This window comes from Dipodomys merriami, unplaced genomic scaffold (genome assembly GCF_024711535.1).
Source record: "Dipodomys merriami isolate MVZ:Mamm:240054 unplaced genomic scaffold, mDipMer1.0.p SCAF_22, whole genome shotgun sequence".
NCBI classification, from domain to species: domain Eukaryota; kingdom Metazoa; phylum Chordata; class Mammalia; order Rodentia; family Heteromyidae; genus Dipodomys; species Dipodomys merriami.
In genome coordinates, this window is record NW_027203604.1 from 20,402,019 (window position 1) to 20,423,554 (window position 21,536).

The following is a 21,536-nucleotide window of genomic DNA, read 5'->3' on the forward strand; positions in this document are numbered from 1 at the left end:
CCTTTTCACCTCGCCCCAATTCGGTCCCCACCGGCCCAGGCCGCAGAGCATTCGTTGGAGTCCAAGCCTCCAGTCGCTCCCCACAATTTGGCCAACACTCGCCCCTTTTTCCCCTTTTCAAGTCAATATTTTTAATGTTGTTTGCTTTTTAGCCAAAAGTTATTATTATAGTTTTGTCGGCCCTGGGGCCTGAACTCTGGGCCTGGGTGCTGTCCCTCAGCTCTTCAGTTCAAGGCTAGCGCTCTACCACTTGAGCCACAGCGCCACTTCTGGCTTTTTATTTATGTGGTGCTGAGGAATCGAACCCAGGGCCTCATGCAAGCAAGGCAAGCGCTCTACCACTGAGCCACCTTCCCAGCACCAAAAGTTTTTTTGTTTTTAGTTTTATTTTTTAAATCGTTTGCCTTTGCACGCTGGGGCCCTGGGATCCACCTCCAGCACCGGAAACGCGCTGTAACACCTGGTCACGGCAAGCCTCATGCACTCCTGGGGTCTCACATACATACGTACATAATGCACATATACATATACATGTATATATAATACAATGTATGTGCATATAAAGACGCTCACAAGTGACTCCCTGCGGGCTCCGACTTCGCAGGGGGTGGTGAGGGAGGGCCCAGGGGTCCCCGCGAGTCGAGCCCCCGAGGTCGGGGGTCAGGGGGCGGGGCTCGAACCTTCCGCACCGCCGCGCTCCCGCACTCCCCGCGCACCCCAGGCCCCAAAGCAAGACCCACCCAGGCTGGCCAGGATTCTCGGGGCAGGGGCGGGAGGGAAATCTTCCTATTCCCCGCTACCAGGCCCGGCGGGCATCCACGCCGCAGCAGCGGGCGTTGGCGCGGGCTGAGCTTGCGGGCGGAGGGAGGGGCGGTGCGTTCGGGAGGGGCGAAACCACTGGGGGCAGATCAGGGCAGCCTGCCATGTCACGCCCCTTCCCGCCCCCGGCATCGTGATGGACAGAACTCCTGGCCAGTCACAGCGCGAGTGTGGTCTTCAGGGCCAGCCCGGCGGGGAGAGCAGACACACTCCGGAGGGGGCGGGGAAGTCTCCAGTTGGGGGCGGGGCATCCTGGCGATAGACGGCGCTCCCAGCCAATAGGAGGCGGGATCCGTCCCGTTAGCGCCGGATCCCCGCGGGCAGGGCGGGGCAGGCGGCGCCGCGGGGATCCCGGGGCGGCCGAGGCCCCCTGACTCGGCTTGGTGAAGCAACATGGACCGGATGGCCAGCTCCATGAAGCAGGTTCCCAACCCGCTGCCCAAGGTGTTGAGCCGGCGTGGGGTCGGCTCCGGGCTGGAGGCGGCGGAGCGCGAGAGCTTCGAGCGGACTCAGGTGAGGACTGTGGACCTCGGGCATCGCGGGCACTGGACGGCGCGCAGGTCTGGGCGGCTGTGGAGCGGGGTCTTGCGGGTCCGGCCAGCGCGGCCCAGGGGCTCGGGTGGCCCGGCGCTGGGGGGCGGCGGCGCGGCGCGGGCTCCCGGGGTCCCCAGGGAAGCCCGGGGGAGGCACCGGGAGCGGCCGGCGAGCGGGGCCTGGACGCCGAAGCTCTTCGGAGCCGCTTGGCTTCGCAAGTCGGGGCGCCGGCCTCAGGGGCCGTCTTGCTCAGGGTCGCCTCTGGCTGCCCCCTCCCCTTCCTGGGTGCCCCGGGCTCAGCTCCTGCCAGCCCCAGATGTCGGCCCTCCGGCCGGGCCCAGGGGTCCTGGGAGCCATAGGAAGGAATGTAGGAAATGAACCATGAGGCCGAGGTTGCAAAATGAACCGGGGGGCTGGAAGAGGGGCGCCTCGCCTGGTAGCCTGCATCCCACTGATACCCAGAGCCCTGGACTGGAGGTTTGGGTCTACTCCCGCCTCCCCCCTGTGCCTGACAGCTCATAGGCATACCGCCCGGGTCTGGCGTGTCCAGGGCTGGGGGCCAAAATTCCTCAGTGATATCAACACAAAGCCACAAGCCATTTTTACCTCTGGAGCTCTGATTTTGGGTGTATCAGTGGTGGACGGCCTGAAGCTGACACGTTTATGCTATTTATCAGCTCATTTGTATAGGAAAATCCATTTCGAAAGAGTCCAATCCCTCTTTTCATCCCTGGGCCAAAGTTGGAGGAGCTGATTTATTCTCCACTCTTCACTTTGAAGATCTAGACTGGCCTCCACTGCCAAGGGCTAGTCCCCAGTTGTGCTGTGCCAGTAGAAAAGATAGAAATGGTAGATAGGGAGGGCTTTGAGTGTTCTATAAATGGAACCTTCCAGAGAATAAACCTCTGTGTGTGTGTGTGTGTGTGTGTGTTGGTATTGAACTTGAACTCAGGGTCTCATGCTCTTACTTAGCTTTTGCACTCAAGGCTGGAGCTCTACCACTTGAGCCACATCTCTGCTTTCAGCTTTTTGCTGGCTAATAGCCTCACGGACTTTTCTGCCTAGGCTTGTTTTGAAGCTCATGATCCTCAGATCTCAGCCTCTTGAGTAGCTAGGATTACAGTGTGAGGCACAGGCACCTCGTTTAGAGAATAAAGCTTTTTAACCATTGGACCTCTTCTTCCTGTACCTTCTGACCCTTCCCACTTGTGTGTCTGGCGGGTGAGGACTAAGGTTGCCCTACTCTGGGAGGCTGAGGGAGAAAAGTTCACTCTGCCTCCCAGGATCCATCCTGGATTAGGGCTGATTCTCTGACAGCAGAATATCCCCCAACCTAAGGAAGTTGCATGATGGCCTTCAGAGTTCCTGCCTTGTCACTTGTCACGCGGAGTGGTTTCCTCCCGGAAAACCCTATGCCTCTCTCTGCTGGAAGAGGAAAACAAATAGATGTTATTTTAGAACAATCAATTCCTTCTAGAGGCTCAGATCAGTAAAAACTGGAGCAATAAAGAACTATGCTTAAGAATTTGACCCATTATGATGATAGAAATTAGGTTTGGGAAAATTACCAACCATGACTGGCATGTCCCCTTGGCTGTCCAGGACACACCAACAAGGAGAGTGCATGCAGGTCAGTGTTTTCTGGAATGTTACATTCTGTGGAACAATTGTCATTAGCCAGATTTAGTTGAGTACTTTTGTGTGTGTGTGTGTGTGTGTGTGTGTGTGTGTGTGTGTGTGTGTGTGTGTGTGTGTGTGTGTGTGTGTGTGTGTGTGTGTGTGTGTGTGTGTGTGTGTGTGTGTGTGTGTGTGTGTGTGTGTGTGTGAAAGTGATGTAGATTGGACCAGGAAAATAATGTTTCTGTTGAAACTTTTTTGTTGTTGTTCAATTGTGGGGCTTGAACTCAGGTCCTGGGTGCTGTCCCTAAGCTCTTCAGCTCAAGGTGAACTCTCTACCACTTGAGCCACAGCGCCATTTCCAGTTTTCTGGTGGTTAATTGGAGGTAAGAGTCTCACAGACTTTCCTTCCGGGGCTGGCTTTGAACTGTGATCTTCAGATTTCAGAGCCTCCTGAGTAGCTTGTATTATAGGCATGAGTTACTGGTGCCTGGCACATTTAGGTATTTTCTTTTTTTTTTCAGTTGAGGGGCCTGAACTCTGGGCATGGATGCTATCCCTAAGCTCTTCAGCTCAAGGCTAGCACTCTACCACTTGAGCCACAGTGCCACTTCTGGTTTTTACTGCTTATATTGTGCTGAGGAATCAAACCCAGGGCCTCATGCATGCAAGGCAAGCTTTCTACCGCTGAGCCACCTTCCCAGTCCACACATTTAGGTTTTAAGGTGGGGCTTGTATAGTATGGTGTAGTGTAGTGTAGTATAGTGTAGTGTAGTGTAGTAGTGTACTTCCAGGCCAGCCTGGGCTATGTATTGAACCGGCTGTGGGAGTGGGAGAATATGGGGTGCGTGCTTACCAGGACCTAACAACTTGCTATTTTTCCCTAGTGGTTCCCAGTCCCCTTCTTGTCTTTCCTTGTCCTGCCCATGCTCAGTGGGGAGCCCTGCCCCCATCAATGGGCTCTGGTGGCTTTGCCTGTCTTCCGTCTGCCTCTCCTTGCTTCCAGCCTCTTCTGGGAGGCCTTCCATCCTCAGTTCTATTGACACTGCTCTCAGACATCATCTGTCCATTTGTTTCTACCAGAGTGGGGACCACTGGCCCATCTAATGGCCCAGCCACAGCTCAGTGTAGGTCAGTCCCCCTCCCACACCTGCCTACCTACCCATTTTCCCACTTGGGTCCTAAGTACCTGCCCAGTGCCTGGGAAATGAAGGTATCGTCTTGCCTTCCCAAAGCAGCTGTAATAATGCCTTGTCTGGGAAGCTGTTGCAAGTGTAATGAAGGATTTCAGCTGGGTGTACAGGGTGGTTAGGTGTGCGCCTCATTCTGTGGACAGGGCCTTGTGACTCAGGAGTCTGGCAGTTTGCCTCCGCTCCTCCCAGTACTGAGCCAAAGGGTGGAGATTTGGGCTGGATGTGGTGGCACATGCCTGTAATCTTAGCTACTAGGGAGGCAGAGGTGGAGGATTCGGGTGGGAGGGTCCAGGTTAGGATGACTTGGGCAAAAGGAACAAACTGAAAAGTACAGAAGAGCTGGGGGAATGGCTCAAGTATAGAAAAGAGGCTCCTGAATTCAGTCCCCAGTGTCCCTCTCCCCCCCAAAAGCATGGAGGTTCAGAGCCAGGACATCAGACCATCCCCCAAGTGTCAGGTCGTTTTCACTTCTATTGGCCAAGAGAACAATTCTGGAATTATCCTGGAGGGTGCTCATTGCAGACAAGCCAACTGTCCTGACGACTGTATTTACTTAACCGGAAAGTGATTTTCCCTATTTTTCCTTCCTTCTTCCTTCCTTCCTTTCCTTCCCTCCCTTCCCATTCTTCCCTCCCTTCCTTTCCTTCCTTCACTCCCTCTCTCTCTGTCCCTCCCTCCCTCCCTTCTTTCCTTCCTACCTTCCTTTCATTTTTTTTTTTTTTGCCAATCTTGGGGCTTGAACTCAGGGCCTGGGCACTGTCCCTGAGCTCTTTTATTCAAGGCTGGCACTCTACCACTTGAGCCACAATGCCACTTCTGGCTTTTTCTGTTAATGTGATACTGAGGTACTGAACCCAAGGTTCATGCATGCTAGGCAAGCGTTCTACCACTAAGCTATGAGCCCCTCATTTGTTCTTTTTTTTTTTTTTTTCCAGGGCTGAGGACTGAACCCAGGGCCTTGCGTGTGCTGGGCGGGCGCCCTTCCGCTGGGCTAAATTCCCAGCCCCTCTTTTGTTCTTTTAACATCCATTTAGGGAGCATGTACCCTAGAGAGTAGTACCCAGAGGTGATCAAGAGATGAGTCCCTGAGGAGCTGTGGGGGGGTGGGCTCACCCAGGTGGGTCTCCTTTGTGGTCGGAAGACTTCCAGCACTGTCATTACCCAAAGCCAGATGGTAGAGTGCAGTGGTAGAACACTTGCCTGTGCAAGGCCTTGGGTTCAATCTCCAGCAACACACACACACACACACACACACACACAATCTCCAGCAACACACACACACACACACACACACACACACACACACACACAGAGCTGGGTATGGTAGCTCATGCTTGTAATCCCTTGGGAGGCATAAGCAGGAGGATGATGAATTTAAAGCCAGCTCCATAGGGAGACCCTGTCTCAAAAAACAAGATGCAACAGAACAAATGGTGCTATGACTCTTCTTTGTTCTCTTAAATGGTAGAAAAGATGGGGATAAAGCTGTGAGCTTTCTTCAGACTACTCTCTGGTCCTCTTCTGGTTTTCTTCCCATTGCTAATAGTCACAGTGGCCAACTTGACTAACAGTGTACCTAGGCCTTGCATGAGCCAGCCTTCCCACCCCTGTAGTGTGTCTGAATTAAACACGTGGACTATGCCCTTTGTGAAGGTCAGAGGGGTTTTTGACTTGATACATATTTTTGTTGTTGGTTGTGTGGCTTGAACTCAGGACCTGGGCACTGTCCTTGACTCATTTGCTCAAGGCTAGCACTCTACCCCTGTGAGCCTGTACAGTGGTTCTGGTGTTCTGGTCAGTGCCTGGCTGACTTGATTTTTTTTTTTCCCCCAGAATATTTGCACATATGTAATGACATCTGTTGGGGAAAGGGACTGAAGCCGAAACACAATTTTTTTTTTTCAGTACTAGATAGATTTAGTGATTTTCTCTTCACAGAGAAATTTAACAGGAGTACACAATCATGCAGTACAGATCCCAAATACACCAGCTTCCTACCTCCTTGTCCCTAGATACATCCTAACCCTAGTCTCCCAGGAGAACAGTTACCAGTAGAGGAATGAGAAACTTAACTTTCTGGGAGGAAAAAAAAGAGAAATAGCAATTCTGTAGTTAGCTGGTAATGGTGGAATCGGGTACTCTTCACTGGGCTGTTTTGGCCTTCTTATTGTGAAATACAAAGTTTTATTTGTTGCTAGGCACCAGTGGCTCACACCTATAATCCTAGCCACTCAGGAGGCTGAGATCTGAGGATCACTGTTCAAAGCCATCCCTAGGAAGAAAAGTTTGTGAGACTCTTTATCTCCAATGAACCAGCAGAAAGTCCAAAGTAGAGGCTTGACTCAAGTTGTAGGGCATCAACCATGAGCAAAAGAGTTAAGCTTGAAGCCCTAAGCATATGTGTGTATGCACACACCATACCTCCAAAACAAAACAAAATGCCCACTTGTTTGTCTCATCTACCTTAAACTTGTAGGCTCTAAGTCATTTGTTAAGTGTTGTTATTATTTATTTACTTATTTTCTTATTTTCTAATTATTTTCTTATTTTCTAATTTTCTGATTCTTTTTTGCCAGTGCTGGGGCTTGAACTCAGGGCCTGGGCACTGTCCGTGAGCTGCTTTTGCTCAAGGCTAGCATTCTATCACTTGAGCCACAGTGCCACCTCCAGCGTTTTCTGTTTATGTGGTACTGAGGAATGGAACCCAGGGCTTTGCACGCTAGGCAAGCACTCTACTACTGAGCCACATATCTAGTCCCAATGTATTTATTTTTTATCTAGGATGGTCTTGAATTCTTGATCCTCTTGTCTATCACTCCTCCTCCTCCTCTTCCTCTTCCTCTTTTCCTCTTCTCCTTCCTCTTCAATGGTGACCACAACCAGATTTTTTTTTTTTTTGAGACAGGGTCTCATCAGACAACCCAGGCTGATCTAGAATGCTTTTTCTAAGTTTTCTTCTCATTGTCTTCAAATAGTTGTACAAAAGAATTTCAGTATAACATGTCCAAGCCTCAAATTCTGATCCTTTTGTCTCAGGGTCCCCCTCCATTATTGTGATCACAGGCAAGGGTATGAATGATTTTACAGTGTCTCTGCATTTTCATTGTGACCCATCCCTGAAGGTCAGATGTGGAATTTTTCACTGTGATGTCATGTTGGACATCCTAAAAAAATTTTCAGATATGATAGTGGTGCCTGTCCATAACCCCACTTAGCAGGAGGTAAGATAGGAAGATTGTGTCTTGAGACCCTATCTGGAAAATCCAAAAAACCAAAATACAACACCCCTACAAAACAAACAAACACACAAAAGAGACTGGAGGTATGGCTCAGGTGGTCACAAGGCTTTGAGTTCAGTCCTCAGTTGGGGGTAGGGAGGACTGTATCTTCAGATTTGGGCTTTTGGTTTAGAGATTCTCAGCCTATAATTTCTGTTTCATGGAGAAGGAATTCTTAAGGAAGTAGTAGAGCTGGGACCCCAAATTCAGGACAACTGGTCCTAGGGCCTGGCTTTCTATTGCTATTCTCTTTGTTCTTCCTCTGTCCTCTGAGAGTTGAGGTCCACAAGGAACAGACCTCTCCTACTTTTGATTTACCTCTTCCTCCTTCCTCTCATCACTGACCTGAACAGTGGTTTCGATGGTTTCTCTTCGCACCTCTGTGATGCCAGCTCCCTATGTCTCCCCACATACCAGCCTATGTGACCACTTCTCTCAGCCATCTTCATACTCCCACGGCAGCTTTCCCTTTCTCTGTCTACACAGCCACAGTCTGCTGATTGCTCTGTGATGCCGGCTGTCCAGGTTTCAGTTGCCCTTCACCACTCATGTGTGAACCCCTAAACCTGCCTCTTCATGAGCATTCTGAAACATGGCTTTGGCTCACGTGCACTTCTGTGATTAGGGTGGGAACACAGGACAGGGAGAGAAAGACAGGCTGGTGTCTTTGATGCCTGGCTGTGGCTGACTGGCAGTACACCATAGTGGGGATTTGCGGCAGGGAGTGACAATGGGGCAAGGCACAAAGTAAAGGTCAAGCATCCCCATTCTGAGAATCCAAAATCCAAATACAACACGCTGTGAGCATCTACATGATGCCACCCACGTGTTAATCAGACTTGCCCTTGCTTTGACCAAAGATACCTGACATAAACAACTTCAGAAGGAGGATTTATTTGGCCGACAGTTTTGGAGGTTTTGGTTCAGGTCAGCTGGCTCCCTTGTTGCCATGGTGAGGTAGAACACAATGTCCGAAGGGCCTGGAGGAGTGAAGTCAAGCACTTTGTGGTGTCCAGGAAGCGGAGAGAGATAGAGACAGAAACAGAGAGACAGAGACAGACAGACAGACAGACGGACAGACAGGCAGGAACAAGGTTAGGCCTCAAGACATGCCTACTTCCTGCAATCACATGCTGCCCCTTCTAGCTTCTATCATCTCCTAATTGCGTCATCAGATTGCATCATCATCTATCCATAGATCTACCTGTTCATCAGGTCAAAGTGATCTAGTCACTTCCCAGTGATTTGATCCACCAGCAGGGGACCACGTCTTCAGTGAGCCTTTTGGGGGGCAGACATGTCATTCATAAACCATAATACCATGAAATTATTTTATGCTACAGATTACTAAAACATGCTATATAAAATCACCTTCAGACTATATGCAAAAGGCACATAAAAAATAGAACTTCACTTCCTTTTGTGTCTAAATCTAAGTCCCAGCTTCTCAGCATTTCCAGATACTCCCAAAATCTAGGGAAATGTCCCAAATCTGAACCATTTGTGATTCCAAGTATTTTGGATTAGGGAAAGTCAGCCTGTAAGCTGAGAACTCTCCCCAGAGAGTAAGAAAGTCTGGTTATGCTACTGAATTTCCCTTTTCAAAATGAGAGACTGGAAAAGCTTCCCGAAGGTCCTTCCAGCTCTCCAGTGTTTTAGCTTATAAATTCCTGAAAGCTGACTTCCAGATGAAATGGCCAGCACTTGATTGATCTCTTGAAACAAGGACTTTCATGTTCCCTGGTCAGGAGGAACAGGGAGCAGGGATGAGGTATCACCCTGTCTTGCTGCCTCAGCCCATCTGCAAGGCACTGATGAGGCCTATACCATCCATCAGACTTGCTCATCCCACTCTCTCAGGGTTCAGTGTGGCATAGACCTGGGTGTGGTGGGACACAGCCTGCCTGCTGCTGTGATGGCCAGTCTGCTGCTGTGGCCAGAGGGGCTGATGGTCTGGAGCAGTGCCCACCTTGCCATGGAGCTTGCCTTCCCCACCTCCTGGCAGGGTGCAGTCTGCTTCCGTTTCCCTCCTGGGCAGGCAGGGAGAAGCCATGTCCCCAGCCTTGGGCAGCACAGCCTGGACTTGGGAGGTGAGGGGCTGGGATTTGAGATGCCTGAGGGTCACACAGTGGAGGAGAGTGTCGAATGGCGGCTCAGGAAGCCATTCTGCATTATCCAGAAGCCCAGGTTTCTTTTTTGTTGTTGTTGTTGTTTTGAGTTTTTTTGTTTGTTTGTTCGTTTTGTTGGTCGTGGAGCTTGAACTCTGGGCCTGGGCGATGTCCCTCAGCTCTTCAGCTCAAGGCTAGCACTCTACCACTTGAGCCACAGCGCCACTTCTAGCTTTTTCTGCTTATGTGGTGCTAAGGATTCAAACCCAGGGCCTTATGCATGCAAGGCAAGCACTCTACTGCTGAGCCACCTTCCAGGCCCAGAGCCCAGTTTTTAAAAATTATTTTTTTTTTAAATGCCCGTAATGGAGCTTGAACTCAGGGCTTTCCACTGTTGCTCAGCTTTTTTTTTTTTTTTTTTTTTTTTTGGTCCAGTCGTGGGGTCTGAACTCTGGGCCTGGGCGCTGTCCCTCAGCTCCTCAGCTCAAGGCTAGTGCTCTACCACTTGAGCCACAGCGCCACTTCCAGCTTTTTTTTTTGCTTATGTGGTGCTGAGGAATTGAACCCAAGGCCTCAGGCATGCAAGGCAAGCGCTTGCCTTGCCTATCACTGAGCCACCTTCCCAGCCCAGCTTTTTTTTTTTTTAATGGCCGGGGCTCTACCACTTGAGCCACGTCTCCAGTCTTGGTCTTTTTGCTGGTTATTTGGAGATAGAATCTTGTAGACCCCCTCCCTCCCCCCACTTCCCAAGCTGACTTCAAACCACAACCCTCAGATCTCATCCGCTCAGGTGGCAGGTGAGCCACTGGCCCTGGCTGCTCCAGACTCACACCAGCCAACACTGTAGGGTAAAAAAGCCTTTGCAATCAATTGTGGTCAGTTTTCAGTTGTTGACATTGAGACTTAGAGAGGTGAAGTGATACACTCATGGTGCTGGGGAAGGGGGACTGAGCCCGGAACCTGGTCTGACTGATCCCACATGGCCTGCTTTCTTTCTTTCTTTCTCTTTTTTTTTTTTTGGGGGGGGGGATCCGTTTGTGGGGCTTGAACTCTGGGCCTGGGTGCTGTCCCTCAGCTCTTCAGCGCAAGGCTAGTGCTCTACCACTTGAGCCACAGTGCCACTTCCGGCTTTTTTCTTTTTGCTTATGTGGTGCTGAGGAATCGAACCCAGGGCCTCATGCATGCAAGGCAAGCACTCTACCACTGAGCCACCTTCCCAGCCCGTGGCCTGCTTTCTTTAAAGCTGAATCTTGGTCTACAACTGGTAACTTCTTAGAAAAGGTACAGAGATTTTTTCCCCCCACTTGACTTGGCTATTTAAAATTCCTCCCAGAAGAAGAGATATTTTTGGTAATACACAGCCATTGCGGGATCTGTATTTAGCCAAGCATGGTGCTGTCTGTCTAATCCCAACTGCCTGGAGGCTGAGGTGAGAGAATCCTTTGAGCCCAGCAGCCTCAGGCTAGCCGGGGCAACATGGTGAGACCCCATCTCAACACAGAAGAAGCAGCTGGGCATGGTATAGCACAGGTGTAATTCCAGCTACATGGCAGACAAAGATTGAAGAATTGTACCTTTGAGGCTAGCTCAGATAAAGTTGGTGAGACCCTAGGTTTTGATCTCTGGGCCTCTTGGACAAGCACTCTATCCGTTGAGCCATGTTCCCAGCCCTTTCTGCTTTTGTTGTTTTTCAGGTGTGTGTTCCTGTCTATTGCCTAGAGTGTTTTGGACTGTCATCCTCCTACTTAGAAATCTCACGTATGTGGGATGATAGGCATGCACTATGATGCTCAGCTTTTTCTGTTGAGATGGAGTCTCATGGCCACTTTAAGTGGAACCTCGATCTTTCTGATAGTTCTCAGCCTCCTGTAGAATTGATATAACAGGTATAGTATACACCAATCACTACAACCCAGCTATTGGTTGAGATGAGGTCTTGTGGACTTTTTGTCCCAGCTGGCCTAGAACTAAAATCCTCCCAACCTCAGCCTCATGAATAGTTGGGGATCACTGGTATGAGCACTTCGCTGGCTCATGTATTTGGCCTATCGCTGGTTAGCGAGCAGCGGACTGGCTTTGCACACGCTTGGCACAGGGGTGCCCCCAGATGGCTTCCATGTGATTGCACATTGTGCAGTGGTGTATTGACAGTGCCCTGCTCTGTGTCCCTGGAAGTGCTTGGCACTCATGGGCTCGTTGTTTTGTTTTTATTGTCCTGTCACGTGATATGTTTCCATTGTGTTATTAAGGTGCTGCTTGTTCCTCGGATTGTTTTTCTCTGAGGTTGCCTGACGATTTTTTTTTTCTTTTAAGTCTTCTTCCATACTCTGGATGCAGTTTTGTTTTTGTTTTTGTTTTTGTACTCTTTATTAGCCAGGATGGTGGATTTTGACTATGCATTTTTTCCCTATGCAGTTTTCTGTATTTATATTTCAAAATGCGTAAGTTCAAAAGCAAACAAGGGTTGGGGACATGGTTCAGTTAGGAGAGTGCTAGCCAATGAGTGAAAGCATCAGGTACTGAGTTTGAGTCTCAGTCTCTGGCCAGAAAAAGAAAAGAAAAAGAAAAAGAGTTCTCTACTCCTTTGGGGCCTCAGCAGGGCCCCCATTGGGACCTCACTCTGATGCAGGGATGCTCCAGATGGTGGGAAGCAGTGACCTACCATTGCCCCTACTTAGCATGTTACCTTTGGCTTCCATTCCTCTGTATCTTCTGTCTGCTTTCCTTAGTGGCAGGCAGAGCTTCCCCTGTACCCCAAGTTTCCTGCCCATCGGTAGTGTGCCCAGCACAGGGCTTTCCGCCAGCAAAGGCTCAGGGCGTCTGTCAAATCCAAAACAACAGGTGGCGAAAAGTCGTGCAGCTCACAATGGTAGGCTTGCCTTGTACTCTAGCCACAAAGCTCTCCGGGCCGTGTGAGCAGCTGGAAGCTTGGTGATGGTGTCAGGGACTATGCAGGAACCCTGGCTTTCTCACAGCGGTGCTTTGAGGCCCACCATAGAGCATGGCTGCCAGGGACTGCCCAGGCCCTATCCAGCCGGTTTCCCTCATCTCTCTCCTAAGGCCCCCACCCTCCTTCCCTCCTCTGTCTCCATCCCAGGTGCTGTGGGTTCTCCTGAGCCAAGGTTGATTCTCCCAGAAAGGCAGGTCTGCCCAGGCCGCCACCTCTCCTGGTTTGGCAGTGGTAGGTGTTTGAAAAAAATTATGTCAGGGCTGGAGCTCAGTGGTAGAGCAGGTGCTTAGCATATGCAGGGTCCTGGGTTCTCTCCCAAGAACCCCCAAATATAATACGTTTCTATGTATAACTTTCATTACACATAGGAGATCTGTAACATAGTATGTATTTATATATAACTGTATTCACATACATTGATGTACATATGAACATATTGAAATATGAATATATTTCAATATGTCTTATGGCTTGAACTTTGGGCTAGGTGCTGTCCTTGAGCTTTTGTGCACAAAGTTGGCATTTTTCCACTTGAACGACAGCTCTGCTCCCAGCTTTTAGGTAATTGAGGATAAGAGTCCCAGACTGTCCCACTAGAGTTAGCTCTGAATCATGATCCTCAGATCTCAGCCTCCTGAGTAGCCAGGATTAGAGGCATGAGTCACTGGCGCACAGTCATCTGTTTAATTTTGGTTTCCTCTCTGTTTGCCCTTTCATAAGGCTAAAACAGTTAGCCTTATTTGAACAACAAAGGCTAAAATATTTTGAATACAGAACTAAATGACAGACAGCCATTTTGGTTCCAGTTCTGGCCCTGAAATCATATTGAACTAATAACCCTGAGTGTGGACCTAAACTGGCATAATTAGAGCCATGAAAGGAGCTCCTGTCCTAAGAGACTGGATCTCAGCTGAGTATTGGGATCCCTGCCTGGGGAAGCTGAGTCAGGAGAATTTCTAGTTGCAGGCTGGTATGGGCTCCATAAAAAGACCTTGTTTGAGGAAACCAGTGACTGAGGTTTTCATTGGTTGACTTACTAGGCAGGTGCTTGATGGGTTCCATTCCCAGCACCTCAAAAAAGAAAAAATTCTGCATGACCTAAACTGAACCTAAGCTCCTCCCCATGGTACCCGCACCAACGGGATACCCACCCATCACATCCCAATGAACACCCGGCATCCCACCCTCACTGGCCCCTGAGCACCCCACGCCCACCCAGCCCTTCCTCCTTGCGCCCTGCCAGGGCCAAGTGTTGCTGAACTTTATTTCCTACTTTGTCCTCCACACACTCTTCTCCTGCGCCTGAGCCTACCTCAAACCTAACTCTGGGAACTTCCCTGTGTATACAATAACCAGTGTGCACTGGCATCAGAGGAAATGTGGGTGTCCATGATGCTGTACCTGGGTGACACACTGAATCTACACCTGAATGCATCCACACATCTCCACACAGCTGGAAGGTGATTTTAGGAGATATTTTTCCTGTCCCTGGCATTTTGACTGACCTGTCACATGAGGCCAAGTGTAGAATTTCCTCAGTGGCATCATGTTGGTGCTCGAAATTGTGGATTCCCCCCGCACCCCCATAGTGGGGATTGAACTCAAGGCTTCTTACTTGCAAGGCAGGTACTCTACCATTTGAGTCACACCTCTAACTTGTTTGCTTTTTTTTTTTTTTGTCGGTCATGGGGCTTGAACTCTGGGCCTGGGTGCTGTTCTTGACTTTAGCCCAAGGCAAGCTCTCTACCACTTGAGCCACAGCACCACTCTGGTTTTTCAGGTGGTTAATTGGAGATGAGAATTTCACGGACTTTCCTGCCCTTGGCTGGCTTTGAACTGTAATCCTCAGATTTCAGCCTCCTGAGTAGGTAAGGATTATAGGCATGAGCCACCGGCACCTGGCTTGCATTGGTTATTTTTGAGGTAGAGTCTGGGTTTATAATTGGGCCATTTGTGATCCTCCTATATGTACTTCCCTATGTTGCTGGGGTAACAGGTGCATGCCACTGTGCCCAGTATTGTTTGAGATGAGTCTCATAGACTTCTTGTTGTCTGGTCTGGGTCTGGAATTGTAATCCCTGTTCTCTACTTTCCAAGTAGGATTACAGGCTTGAGCCTGCTGTACCTGGCCCTGACCCAGCCAGATCCCCTCCTTCCAGCACTTTTGTTTTTCCTTTGCCCAGGTTGGCCTCCGACTTAGATCTTTCTGGCTATGCCTCCTGAGTAGCTAGGATTACATGCATGCACCCCCCAAGTTGCCTGTTTTGGAGCCTGAATTTCTGTGCTGTGACAGTATCTTTGGCTTAGGTGGCTCCTGCCCTGCATGGAGCTGGGAGTTTCTCAGGGGCTACCTCTTCTTTGTAGCCTGTATGCCCTATCCCAGGCACAGTGCTTAGAATCCAGTAGGACGTCAATAAGTGCCTTTTGTATGAGCTAATGGTGCCTAGTAAGGCACTCCACCAAAAGCGGAGTCAGGCCCTATATCCATTCTAAGTTGGGCTCACCACTTAGGTGAACATGTTTGATTTCTTTCACAACCAGCCTAAACAGTTTGGGTTGCTCTGCTGGGATAAAGGTGATTGCATCTAAAAGCTCGAGAATTCAGGTAGAGGGCATTGTTTTCTCCTTAGTGGCATAAGACTTTATATAAAGATTGAGCCTTGCCTTCAGACCTTTTGGTTTTAGTTTGACTTTCAAGTAAGGTCTCGCACTTTTGCCTAGGGCAGCCTTGGGCTGTGTTTCTTCTGTTTCTACCTCCAGAATGGCTAGAATTGCAGGTGTGGTATAGAGTGGTGTGGTATGGTGAGAGGGACAGAAGACCGAGTTAGAGGAAGTGTTCCCGATGTATGTTTTACTGGAAGATGGAAGGATGTGACCTCAGTGGCTTAGAAGGGGAAATGGGAGGTGACAGGCAGGAAAGTGGCCCTCCCCTGATGTGTCGACACCTTAACCCTGGGACCTGTGAGTTTGCTCCAAGGCAGGAGGGACCCAGTTTATAATGAGGCACTTTAGTGGGGAGAGCATCTTGAATTGCCTAGGTAGACCCATCTAATCACAGGAAACCTTCTAGCTGCACAAATGAAAAAGCATGAGCCGGATTCTTCGGGATCTTAGAATATTTGCGTATCATTATGGGTGTTGACTATGTTATGGATATGCAAATTGAGGCCTAAGTCTCAACATGAAACACATTTTTGTTCCATCTCCAGTTTACACACTTAGCCTGCAGTGATTTCACAGCCACTGCTGCCTTGAGATGGAGGACCCACATGAGGGGACAGGTGACAGCCAGCCAGGAGGCAGGAACAGCTGGCCTAGGGCTGCCAGGAGTGGGGTTCTACCACAGATTCTTCCCAGTGCCTCCAGCAGGGAGGGGAGCCTAGATCACACCTGGATGGGAGCCCACTGAGACTACCCTGACTTTCCACCCTAGGCATGGTGGCCGTGTTGGTGGCCCGAGTTCTCTGGAGGCTAAGGCTGGAGGATCTCAAGTTCAGGGCCAGTCAGCGCTGACTTGTGAGACTGTCTCAAAGGAAAAATAAGAAAACTTAATTCCATGTGGTTGTTGGGTACACATGTGGTAGAAATCAAGTGGCAGACAGAGCTCTTGTGCTTCAGGAGAGAGGGCCTGGGGCTCCAGGGCTGCTCCTGTGGACCGTGGGACTCTTGCTGTGTCATGTGTGTGTGCTGTGCCACGGGATCTCACACTCCTTGTTCTGAAGGTTTTGACTGGAAGCGGCCATTCAGTAGCCCATCCCAGGCATTTCTTTTCCCTGCTGGGCTGTGGAATAGTTTGGTATGATTCCAACTTGGAGGATCACAGATGTAATTTACTTAACCTTAAAGAATGTTTTTGATGAAGTGTTGGGCTCATGTTGAGAAAGGCCAGTGGGAAATCCCAGAGCAGCCATAGGACTGGGTGGCCCCTCTGCCGGGAAGAGTGCTGGCTTAGACAGGAAGCAGGGTGCATGACGCTGCATCCCACCAGCCAGGAGGCGGGGACTTGTGGCCAGGGTGGCCAGGAGGAAGGAGCCCATGGCCAGGGTGGCCAGGAGGCAGGGACCTGTGGCCAGGACAGTAGGGAAGGGTTCTCGGCAGGAATCAGGTCCATTGTGGGGTACGGAATGTTCTAGTTGCCTGGGCACAGCCAGCCCTTCCCAGGGCTCTGAGAAGAGCTCTCTCTGAGCTTGGGGGAGCCTGGCTTCCCTCAGCTGTGTGGGTTAGGCAGCCCTCTCTTACTGTAAGAGATCAGATCATTAGCTTGAAAAGAGACAGGGTTTCTTTGGGCTCAGGTCTTTGGAGGCAATACAGGGTAGTGGGAGCAGGTGGCAGAGCAGAGCCACCCACCTAATGGCCATGTGAGAGAAAGAGGAAGGGAGTGTGGTCTGGGGAATCTCCAAACCTCACCCTTAAAGGAGCTACCTCCTCCCAGAAACAAACCAAAGCACCAGAGATCTTTCTATTCTGTCATCATTGGGGTACATCTGTGAAATGAGAGGTGAAGGCTGCCCAAGATTGTCCCCAAGGCTTAGAGAACCCATGACTCTGTGAGGCAGGTAGCAACTTAGTGGCCTGTCATAGCACTGCCAGCAACTCTCTTGGTAGGGCAGCCCATCTCCTGCTGTGGACAGCCTTGGCCCACACTCTGCTTTGCTGTGAGACCCTTCTTGCTGCATGTATCCCATGATGACTTCTGTGTAGCTGGTCGGGGACCCCGGAGGAACTGGGCTCCCAGAGCTCTCACTTTGAGCTGGGAGTGTGGCTCAGTGGTACTGCCTGCCTGGCAAGTCCAGGGCCTAGAGTTCAAGGCCTGGTGTTCAAAGCCCTGCACTGCCCTGAAACAAAGCAAACCTGGGAAGTCAAGAGCTGCCTCTGTGCTGACGGGAGGGTGTGGCCATCTCCTTTGTGCCTGTGGCACAGTTATTCTGAGTGCCAGTTTCCTATATTTAGAATGTCTTCTGCCGTGGGAAACGGAAAGTGAAAAACCAAGTGATAACTCATCCGGCTAGGAATGACTAGAAAAACTCACTGTCTAAATCTAGCTCTCTGTTGCAATCACGTCACTGAAAACTAGTTTAAACCAGGTAGAATTCTAGTGATGGAATGTAATAGAAAGAGCTCTGTTCAAGTTCTGTTGCCAGCACTCACGCTTGGACAAATGCCTCTGTCTGTCTCAGATCCCCCTGTGTAACCAAATCAGGCCTGCCTTACAGCTTCCCGAGTCACCAAGACCCAAGGAAGCAGTGCATTGGAATGAATGCCATCTGTGTTAGAGACTAAGCTAGGTCCTGTCCATCAGGGGGCTCTAGAACAGAACCAGTAGAATATGCAGATTTACACGCATACCTGAACACACACACATCCTGCATACCATATGTGTTCCATGTACATCAAAGTGAATAGTAAATATGTAGGAAATATGTGTGGGCACTTGGCGTACATGATCTGGGCCAGTAGTCTTCAGTGGTCATCTGTGAGCTGGAGAGCAGAGTTTGCCAGTACTTGCTGGGTCCAAGGAGCCAAAGTCTCAGAACAAGAGAGTCCCAGTGATGCAGCCCCAGTTAGGGGTTGGAGGCCTTGTAGGGTCAGTTGTAAATCCATATTGAAAGGCTGAAGATTCTGGAATCTGATGTTTGCTAGCCATGGCAGCAAAAAAAAAAAAAAAAAAAAAAAAACACTCAGAAGAGTCAACTATATACCCATGTGCAAACTTCCCCTCTCCTTTCCGTCCCATGCAGGACCCCAGCCTATTGGATGGTACCACCCACATTCAGGGTGGGTCTTGCTTCTCAGTTGCTAGCCACATGCCAATCATTCCCATTCAGGGTGGGTCTTCCCTCTCAGTTGTTGGCCCACATGCCAATCATCTCAGGGACATCCTCACAGACTCACCTTGAAGTGTGCTTCACCAGTGCCCTAGATGTCTCAATTCCATTAACCACCACGCAGGGTCTTCACCTCTCCACCCTGGTTTTCTTGCTCAGAGTACATAATCCCTACCAGATGAGAGGACCTCTGATACCTTAGAAACCCGGGATGGTCCACAAACACCTGAGCAGGACTCTTCAAAAGGGCCAAGGTCAAAACAAGAGTTAGGTCACCAAAGAAGAGGCTTAGGAACTGTCACAGACTAGAGAGACTACAGAGACAGCACAGTTCATGCAAGGTAGGGTCCTGGCTGGGTTCCTGGAAGCCCATTGGGATTGTAGAGGAAGGGTGGAGAGATAAGATGAATTCTGTAGTATGGGGTAACAGTATTATTCTTCTTTGGCTGGCTTTTCTGTAGTTATATAAGATGTGAGTTAACATAGAAGGGGAGCTGGTCGAAGGGTGTATGGGAACTCTGCTATTTTTGCAACTCTTCTTAAGATCTAAAATTATCTCAAACTAAAATATTAAAAAGAATAACATCATTTGGCAAACTTTTTAGTAAGGGCTAAGAAAACATGTGTAACCCTGACCTAGGGTTCTTTCTTCCCCGTAATACTAGAGAGACTCCTCTCCTTCCCTCCTCTTCTTTTCTCCCCTCCCCTCCCCTCTCCTCATTTTCTCTCTCCAACAGGATCTCACCATGCAGCACAGCTGGTCTCAAATTTACAATCCTCCTGCCTCAGCCTCCCCAGTGCTGGGATTACAGGTATGTGCCACCGTGCTTGGCACACCAGCTCCAGTTTGATTCCTTGTTTCCTTGTGCCAACTAGGAAAAGTTCCTCATCTGAATATGAGGTAGTATACTGGCATCCAGGCTCACTGAGTCAGTTGAATGAGAGGGTCCTGAGCACTAGCCAGTGCTGCTGCTGTAGACAGTGCCACTCACATCACAGTTTGCTGTCCCACTTGCCAATCATCCCAGAACATCCCCAGAAGTGTGCTAGACCAACCCTACAGGTGCCTCTCCAGTCCTGCCAAGTTGACGGTGCAGATCAGTTGCCACACTGGCTCATCCTTTAAGTATAGCCCTTCTGCCTCCTGCAGAAGGCCCCAGCACCGCCAGGCTTCCCGAGCCTTCGCTTTGCCCCTCTGAGAGTCCTCTCCAGGGGTGTTCTTCCAGTTCCATGGCTTGTTTTCTGGCTGCCCTCTGCCCTCTGCCCTCCTGTACATCACACAATGAGGACAGGCATGGTGACTGAATAAATGATTAGATAAGAGAGTGATTGAGAATGAAGTGTTGGTGGCTTATGCCTGTAATCCTAGCTACTCAGGAGGCTGAGATCTGAGGATTGTGGTTGAAAGCCAGCCCAGGCAGCAAAGTCCATGAGACACTTATTTCCAGTTAACCACTAGAAAACCAGAAGTGGTGCTGTGGCTTAAGTGGTAGAGCACTAGCCTTGAGCTGAAGAGCTGAGGGACTGGGCCCTGGCCCAGAGTTCAAGTCCCATGACTGACAGAGAGAGAGAGAGAGATTGAATAAATGAGGATTGAGCGGTTGAATGAACACCTGAAGGAATGGTGGAGCCAGTGAGGGAGTAGGGTGAAGGAGTGAACGAATAAGGGAGAGAGGGAGGAGTAAAGATGTGAGTGACCACATGAGCAATTGGATGGAGGATGGAGTGAATGCTGAGGGAGTGAGTTGGTTGAATGAATGAGAAAATGGATGTTAGTCTTGCCTACATGTCTATAGGGTTGGGCAGGCTAGCTGGGGGGGGGGGGTGGCCTTTCGTTGATTCCTTTATGCTGATGGGAGTCACCCGGACAGAAAAAGCAGTCTGCCTCTGCTCTCCCACCCTGTCCCTGCTCTCCTGCTCCTGTCCCGTCCCCTCCCGTCCCCATCCCGTCCCCCCTCCTCCCCCCAGGCAGGGCTTGCTGCAAACCTGGGAAATTCTGTTGCCATCTAACATTGAACATCTCAGGCTATGAGCTGCCTGCCATGGGTGCGGCAGGCCTGGCCCATCTCCTTCTGCCCAGAACTTGCCACAGGAAATCAGGATGATTTTGAGGACCAAGTAGTCTCTAAATATAGCCTCCCACTCCAGATATTTAAAGAGGTCTGCTGGTGATGTTATGTCTGAACTGAGGAGAAGGGGGAAAATAACACCCCCCCCCTCCTGCCATAGAGCAGAGCATGGTTGCATGAGGTTTCTTGGGACCACAGGACACAGCTGTAGTGTGGGGTCAAATGTTTCCATTATACAAGTGCCATGTGTTTATCCTGGACCTGCCGCCTGCTTGGGTCTTTGAGTTTAGACTTCTGGAGCCTGACCGTGTTTTTTTCTTTTGTACTGGAACAGAACTTGGGGCCTTGTATATGCTAACCAGGCCTGTCTTCTCTCTCTTATTTCCTTCTCCCTCCCTCCCTCCCTCCCTCCCTCCCTCCCTCCCTCCTTCCTTCCTCCTTCTTTCTTTCCTTCTTCACTCCCTCCCTCCCTCTTTCTTTTCTGTTGGTTGTGGGGCTTGAACTCAGGGCCTGAGCATTGTCTCTAGCTTTTGTGCTCAAGGCTAGTGCTTTACCACTTTTTTTAAAAAAAACAAGTCTTGGAGCTTAAACTCAGGGCCTGGACACTGTCCCTGAGCTTCTTTTGCTCAAGGCTAGTACTCTACCACTTGAGCCACAGCACCACTTCCTGATTTTTCTGTTTATGTGGTACTGAGGAATTGAACCTAGGTCTTCATGCATGCTAAGCCATATTCCCAGCCTTTGCTATACTGCTTTGAGCAACAGTGTCACTTTGGTTTTCTGGTGGTTAATTGGAGATAAATAGTCTCATGGGCTTACGTGCCCAGGCTGGTTTTGAACTATGATCCTTAGATCTCAGCCTTCTGAGTAGCTGGGATTATATGTGTGAGCACCAGTACCCATCTTTCCCTTCATTTCTTGATGATTTCGTGTCTCCTTGGTTGATACATGCCTGAAATCCCAGCATTTGGAAGCTGAGGCAGGAGAATCATAAGTTCAAGGCCTACAAGGGCTGAAAAAAAAACGAAGGGGCTATAGGCATGGCTTAAATTGTAGACTGCTTGCTGAGCAGGGAGGACCTGGGTGCAAACTTCAGTGCCACCAAAAGAGATGGAACATGCAGGAGTGCACACTTGACAGAAA

General features: G+C 49.8%; 1 protein-coding gene across 1 annotated transcript in view; it reads left to right on the top strand.

The window, feature by feature from the left end:
• Positions 1-1,149: 1,149 nt before the first annotated feature.
• The window catches only part of Hip1 (huntingtin interacting protein 1), a 99,452-nt gene continuing 79,065 nt past the window's right edge, over positions 1,150-21,536 (top strand). Inside the window, exon 1 of the mRNA XM_070033659.1 lies at positions 1,150-1,332. Coding sequence (XP_069889760.1) covers positions 1,213-1,332 — 120 coding nt within the window. The 5' untranslated portion in view covers positions 1,150-1,212. The remainder of the gene's footprint in view (positions 1,333-21,536) is intronic.